The sequence below is a fragment of the Poromitra crassiceps genome (assembly GCF_964638095.1).
Source record: "Poromitra crassiceps genome assembly, chromosome: 7".
Lineage (NCBI taxonomy): Eukaryota > Metazoa > Chordata > Actinopteri > Beryciformes > Melamphaidae > Poromitra > Poromitra crassiceps.
The window spans coordinates 60,314,796-60,322,546 of NC_139628.1; the positions used below are offsets into that span (position 1 = coordinate 60,314,796).

The window sequence follows — 7,751 nt, forward strand, 5'->3', positions numbered from 1 at the left end:
TTCTCTCCTCCTCCTCCTCCTCTCTCTCTCTCTCCCCCCCTTGACTGTGCCTCTCTCTGTCTGTCTGCCCCCTTCGGCCTCGCTGCGTTCCCATCGTCCCCACCTACTGTCTCCCTGTCCTTCTCCTCTGTCTCTCTGTCTCTGTCTCGGTCTCCTCTGTCTCTCCCATTCTCCCTTCAGCAGCTCTGCCCCTTCCTGTTGCACAGGCCCCCTCCCTCCCCTACTGCACAGGCTTTATCTCTCTCTCTCTCTGTCCCCTCACACACACATTCACAGATGGACACGCGCGCACACACACACACACACACACACTCAGACATGCCCTCTCCCTCGCTCTTTGATATGGCGCTAGGAGTTCTCTAATCCAGTGGTTCTCAAACCTTTTTCCTGTCAAGGCCCACCCTAACCCACTCAAATGACACAAATTAGCCCACGGACCCCCATCTGATACCATTTTTGCTTTCAAATGTTTTATTACAGAAAGTGCAAGAAACGTATGACCAAAATAGTCATAACTTCTGTCATTGTGTGACTTATGGATGGAATTATAGTGAAAATAAGTTATCCCCCTTTTTGCTGGGGACCCCCTGGACCCCCCTGGAACCCCCTCAAGGACCTCTGGGTGTCCTGGACCTCAGGTTGAGAAGCACTGACTGCTGTAATCCAGTGATTCTCAACCTTTTTCATATCAAGGACACACTTTGGTCAGCGTTAGGGCCAGGGGGTCAGCGTTAGACCCAGGGGGTCAGCGTTAGGGTCAGGGGTCAGCGTTAGGGTCAGGGGGTCAGCGTTAGACCCAGGGGGTCAGCGTTAGACCCAGGGGGTCAGCGTTAGGGCCAGGGGGTCGCTGGGGGTCCGAGCCTGCACTTTTTTCCTTTTACTTGAGTAATTAAGTTAAGTCAAGTCAAGTTTACTTGTATAGCCCTAATTCACAAGCATGTCTCAGAGGGCTTCACAGAGAATATGTCTATCTAATTCTAGCTGACACAACAGTAGCAAATTACAGAATAAAGATAACACATTGAACAATTGATAGAGAAATATAGAAAATATAGAAAATAGGAGTAGAGGAGAGAGTTTTGAAATGGAAGGACAATAAAATGTCCCCCCACCGACATGATTGCAAGTTCTTGGTAAACAACACGATAGCGTCCTATGTAATGGACATGAGTGTACCACAAGCCACCTAGTGTTTTTGAGGTGTACTGCAGCCAATGCGCCGAGTTACAAGCTTACGTTCGAGTATGCACAGTCTCGCTGTCGCCGCTCGGCGGCGGCAAGGCTCCAAGTCGAGGCTGCGCAGAACCCTGTCAGCACCTTAAGGTTCCCTATACAAGGTTCAAGCACAACCTCTTGATCATTCGGACAAGGGACCCTCGCTCGTTAGTGTGTTCAGGGTCATAGGGTTAGTTAGGCCTCCTATACAAGGTTCAAGCATAACCCCCCCCCCCCCCCCCCCCTTCCCTGCTAAATCCCCATTAAGAGATTTGAGACGGTTCCTCCTTGGCTCCCATCCAGTTTTAATTGAACACAGGAAAGGTACAAACAGCCGTAGTACAATTATCATCAAGTAACACTGTAAGCAAAACATGCATTTTCCAACCTTCCACATTCCAATGCCTTCCAAAACAATGTAAACATCAGGCAGAGTTTGTCATAGAAAAGAGCAAGTTTCTATACATTAATACTGCTATATGGCATACGAAGGCCAGCGATATGACAATCTATATTGCAGTAAGAATGAAAGATGGTGTTCATTACATTGCTTTCGATATAATGCAATGTAGCAAACAGCTATAGGCTATGTAGGCTATGGGCTTCAGCACGGCCACAAATTACATATTGATTCAGGACAGCTCAATACCCATTTGCAAGTTTTGAATTTGGATGCAGATATGAAACGTGCTAAATCTGATGCCGCGCCAGCGCCAAACATGTTCCTGTGCTCTCTGCTGGCTTTCACTACCTGTCGGTTTCCTATTGTACCTTAACCATTATATTGTTTGACACTGTTAAAAAAAGACACTATTCAAACTGCTGAGTGACTGCGTATCTGTCTTACTGATCAGATGCTTGCGGTCATAAAATACACGGCATCAGATTATGCCAAATCCCACCAAAATCAACTGTAAATTGCTCTTCTACAAAGTATATTTCCTGGAACATTGTCTGTTGTTCCATTGGTTTTGAGTGATGAATTCTCAAAATCCTGGATAAAGCAATCCTGTGACATCACAGAACTGCACTGCATCAAACATTTCAAGCAATATGATTTGACGATGTGCTTCGGGCTGCGTTTTCCCCTCATCTCGGAAACTCATGACTCAGAATTCACACAAAAAAAACGCAGAAATAAAATGGTAGGAAAAAGCCTTTTCTTTGTAGAGTAACAACCTACAGGTCAACGCTGGTGAAATGAGCCTTAACGCAGTGGAGAAAACACAAAGACCGTATCTCCATTTTATGGAGAGAATTCCGTTTCGAAAAGCACATAAAAAAACTAGACTATATTTAATGACAATAGTTATTTTTATACACCCCAGCACAAATCTTTTTATACACCCCAGCACAAATCAACATTGCACAGACACCCATGTGATGCCTTTGGCATATGGAGTCTTATATTAAAGGCATATGGAGTCTTATATTAAAGGCATACTATTAATTCAATGCATTATTTTATGAGGCAGGAAGACGAAAACAAGTCAAGTTCGCCCATATCTGTCTTAACTGTATCCCAAAGAACATGACTATAAGGCACAGAGAAGCTCGTATTGTTGACATACTGTATAACTTACAGTCTAAGCAAGGCTAAATACCATGTTGCCCTCAAATCCTTGACATTGCTAAAATATGCAACACATCTTTGGTAACAATTAGCTGAAACAAACACGGTAACACGTAGAGCTGTAACACGTGTAGCTGTCCGTTACCATTATGATGTTCACATCAAGGCAATGCGTACTGTAACCTTGCCTGTCGTTCATTCAGCTTTCCACTGATCTATACACTGTACCAGGCTCTAAGATGGCCACAGCGCGCGCACACGTGTGTGTGTGTGTGTGTGCGTGTGCACGTACTGTATGTGTATGCGAATGTGAACAGTACGCCACTGTTTTATAACAATAAGAATGTCTGCTCACTGAATATGTGAGGGACAGAGTGTGTGTGTGTGTGTGCGTGCTCACACCACCCCTGCCTCATTTGCATAGATGCAATCACACCTAGCCTACAATATACCACATGATTTTACACAGGCAGGAAAGAAGACGAAAACATGAGCAAGCCTGGAAAGCCTCTACACACACATCTATACAGTCCTGACACGCACGCACGCACGCACACACACACACACACACACATCTATACAGTCCTGACACGCACGCACGCATGCACACACACACACACACACACACACAACACACACACATATATACAGTCCAATCAGCGTTATGAAGTTGATCATACATTCCAACTCTGCAATCCTACGGTGGATTTGCGCCCCCGCATATGACTTCCTGTTTATGATCAGATGCTGGAGCATGTGACGCATACAGTCATGTGACGCATACAGTCATGTGATGCGTACAGTCAGCCAGCCAGGCAGTCAGTGGTTCAGACCAAGTGGTTTGGCCTAGTGGGGAGCCTGCGGGGCAGACAATGGCCGCACTGTGTGGCTGAAGTGCCTTTGGTGTCAATGACTCTGCCAGCAACTGAGACTGGCAGATCCAAAATGGCGACGCGCACAGAGCCCCCGCTGGTGCTTGTCATGATTTGATAGGGCTCGTTTTAATCCGTTTGTTCACATGCAACCTTCCTCTGGGTTCATCTGAGAGGATCGTTTACGCGAGATGATGGTTTACACGCGGTGGCAGTGCAGCTCTCACCCGTTTATTTGACTTTTGTAGTTGTTGTTTTGTAAAAGGAAGAATGCAAAGGAAGAGAGGAAGTAAAGGAGATGAGATGAGATGAGATGGGGGAGCAAACAGAGATGGAGAGATGTTCAGGTGGAGTTGGAGGTGTTTCTTTCTGTTGCTCGTCCAGTTTGACTGGCCCAGAGGTGGAGTTGAGATGTTTCAGTCTTCATCATGTCCACGGTCAAGTTTTTCTGCTTAGAAAATGGAAAGTTTCAGAGAAAGAGAAAGAGAGAGAGGAGAAGAAATATCAGATTTCTAGATATGGCGTCTTTACACAAGTTTAAAGCAGTGATTCTCAAACTTTTTCATATCAAGAACCCATAATTTAATCCAGACACCCACCTCCCCCCCCCAGACACCCCCCATCTGATGAGATGTTGCCTAGCTGACCCAAATCTGAGGATACGTTTATTGTTAGTTCTGATTGGGTCCAGAATTCCATGATTATCTGCATCGATTCATAGGTAGAGAGAGAACAGTGAATCTACATGCTCCAATTGTTGTAAATGTTTAACAATTTGATGGGGACCCAATAGAAGCCCATCAAGGAGCCCTGGTGGTCCCGTGGCGCACCGCACTGTTTTCATGTATTCTTAAAGAAGAATTCAATCAGAAGTCAATAAAAGAAATGTTGAATAAACACAGTAACTTACTTTTATATGACAGTTACACGGCTGTGGAGGGAGACTGGCTCTGCGGAGATAAATAACAGAAGCAGTCTTATTTTCTGTGTATGTGTGTGTGTGTGTGTGTGTGTGTGTGTGTGTGTGTGTGTGTGTGTGTGTGTGTGTGTGTGTGTGCGTGTGTGCCAATCCACCCTCTGTTGTTGAATATGTGTATATGGATATCTGTCTGCTTGTACGTCCGTCTGTCTGTCAATCTGTTCCCTTCACAGTCTGTTTGCCAATCTGTCATATTCTGTTTGCTAGATACAGAGATTGAGAGAATTTCCGTGTGTGTGTGTGTGTGTGTGTGTGTGTGTGTGTTTATGTGTGTGTGTGTGTGTGTGTGTGTGTGTGTGTGTGTGTGCGTGTGTGTGTGTGTGTGTGCGTGCGTGTGTGTGTGTATGTCTGTGTGTGTGTGCCTATTGAGCAATTAATTTAAATTGTAGCAGGGAGATTGCAAGCAGGTATTCCTATTTCCTTTTCCCTAAAAAAAGATGCACCCGCACGTCTCATCAGTGCACATTCATATATTTAGAATATCTTTGAGTGAGATTTTGTGTGAGCATCAGGTTTTTGATGTCATTTCAGTGATTTGTGGATTCTTTCATGATGTATGCTTTTCTTAGACATGCTTATTACCTCCGCCAAGTAGCATATGCTTTTGCTGTTTGTTTGTTTGTTTGTTTGTTTGTGTTTTTGATTACGGAAAAACTACTGGCCTGGATTTCATGAAACTTTGTGGAAGGGTGCAGCCCGGGCCAGGAAAGCAGCCATTTAAATTTGGACCGGATCCGATCCGACTCAGGAAATGTTCCATCACAGCAGACTGGACGGTTGACCTTCTACTTACTGTATAGATGTTCTAATGATGTTAGTGCAGCAGCAGCTACTGTGGAACAGCTGTGCTGAGACAAGTTTCCCTCTGGGGAAAAGACATGATATCGTCTCCTATTTTTAGTAAAGGTGGTCCCAGTGGGAATGTGTGTGTGTGTGTGTGTGTGTGTGTGTGTGTGTGTGTGTGTGTGCGTGTGTGCGTGTGTGTGTGTGTGTGTGTGAGCGCGCTCGTGCGTGTGTGTGTGTGTGTGTGCGTGAGCGCGCTCGTGCGTGTGTGTGTGTGTGTGCGTGAGCGCGCTCGTGCGTGTGTGTGTGTGTGTGTGTGTGCGTGAGCGCGCTCGTGCGTGTGTGTGTGCACCCACCTGTGTGCAACTTGTTGATCCAGAGCTTTTTTTGGGGTCCCTCCCAGATGCCGGGGAACCCCCCTCCTTCTGACTGCCTACAGAGGAGGAGTCTGAACAGCTACTGTGGACTGAGAGAGAGAGAGAGAGAGAGAGAGAGAGAGAGAGAGAGAGTTAAAATACATCCACCGTGGACATATCTAAAAATATATAGCTTTCCACTGTGGGGCAGCAAGTGGGGGGGGGGGGGGGGGGAGGGTGGCGGAGGAGTTAAAATGATGTCCTCCTGCATACCAGCTTAATTTGCATGCATGCATCTATTTGCCAATTATATATTATTATTATTATATATATTATATATTATATATATTATATATTAGCAATGTGTTACGCATTTTGTGTTATGCCGCATACAAATGATCTACAAATTGAGAGAGATTGTGTATGGGAGAGAGAGAGAGAGAGATAGAGAGAGACAGAGACAGAGAGAGAGAGAGAGAGAGAGACAGAGAGAGAGAGAGGTGTTATTTCACTCATTTCAAAATGCATTTCTAACACCATGTCCCAGAGGACAATTCCTGCATTGAGAGCCTGTGCTACTGTACTCAACGAGACACCTGGTGGACAGTATGTGCATTACACCAAGCAGCTACGAATGGCCAATTATTTTGGCTGTAGGGCAGCAGGGCCGAGCATCTAAGGAATGAGACTTCAGATTTTTCTTTCTTTTTAAGTGCTGAGGACAGACCACTGAGGACAGACCACTGAGGACAGACCACTGAGGACAGACCACTGAGGACACAGACCACTGAGGACAGACCACTGAGGACAGAGACCACTGCTCTTAAAGGAACAGTTCACCGTGCTGAGGACAGAGACCACTGAGGACAGACCACTGAGGACAGACCACTGAGGACAGACCACTGAGGACAGAGACCACTGAGGACAGACCACTGAGGACAGACCACTGAAGACAGAGACCACTGAAGACAGACCACTGAGGACAGAGACCACTGAAGACAGACCACTGAGGACAGAGACCACTGCTCTTAAAGGAACAGTTCACCGCCCCCCCCAAAAAAATGAAAATTCTGTCACCTACAGTCAGGACATCTAGATCTCCAGTCAGGACATCTACTCACCAACAGGTGAAGTTTGTCCATATAACACAAAACCAGTCACCACTGACTTCAGTTGTACTCTACTGAATCAATGGTCACATGGTGATATGGACAAACTCTGCCTGTGTTTCAATTGGCAGAATTTTCATTTTTGTGTAAACTGCCCCTTTAAAGTTAGGTTCTCTCACACTGTTATATATCTGATCTGATCAAAAACATTCCAGAACCTATTTTGTGACGCAAGTGTTGCAATTTTACTTTTACTTCCCCTCGACTTGCCTCCTCAACCTCAATTAGTGATTTCCTACATTTCCCAGAATGCCTTTTGGCAAAACTCAGCGAACAGGTGTCAACTGCATTATGTAGGTGGAGAGACAGTGCTAGTGTTAGCAATAGCTGAGTAAGGGCAAGAGAGAGTGTTGTACTTGCCTATATGATCAATCTACGATGATGTGATGTCATGACATAGTACCTGTATATAGTATGTACAGTATGTAGTAAACAATCTGATATGAAGTATATGACCTAGTATAGGATGCATTTTGATGTGTATGTATGTACAGTATGTAGTATGTAGTATGGTATATGATGCTATGTAAAGTCTTGCTCCAAACTTCTGTTTATTGTTTTGACTTTTCTGCTATCAATCTCCATTGTAGCTGCATGGAAAGATCTTGATGGTTGGCCAGTTATCTGCAGGAAAAAGAAAAATACACCCAGCAAACAACCGAACAGGCCCAGGAAGGAATGCACGGTACGTCGCCAGAAGCTGTTTTATAGCAGTGGGAAAGTGTTTTATGGTGCATTTTCACCCGTACTATTTCTCATTTATTGATATGTTATATATATATATGTTATACTGTATAGGAGGGA

The 7,751-nt window shown here is 45.0% G+C and overlaps 1 protein-coding gene across 1 annotated transcript in view; it reads right to left on the reverse strand.

The window, feature by feature from the left end:
- Positions 1–1,512: 1,512 nt before the first annotated feature.
- arhgef40 (Rho guanine nucleotide exchange factor (GEF) 40) overlaps positions 1,513–7,751 on the reverse strand; it is a gene marked incomplete at its 5' end in the record, with an annotated part of 54,384 nt that continues 48,145 nt past the window's right edge. Inside the window, 3 exons of the mRNA XM_083640246.1 lie at positions 1,513–4,108; positions 4,571–4,610; positions 5,779–5,888. Coding sequence (XP_083496372.1) covers positions 4,584–4,610; positions 5,779–5,888 — 137 coding nt within the window. The 3' untranslated portion in view covers positions 1,513–4,108; positions 4,571–4,583. The remainder of the gene's footprint in view (positions 4,109–4,570; positions 4,611–5,778; positions 5,889–7,751) is intronic.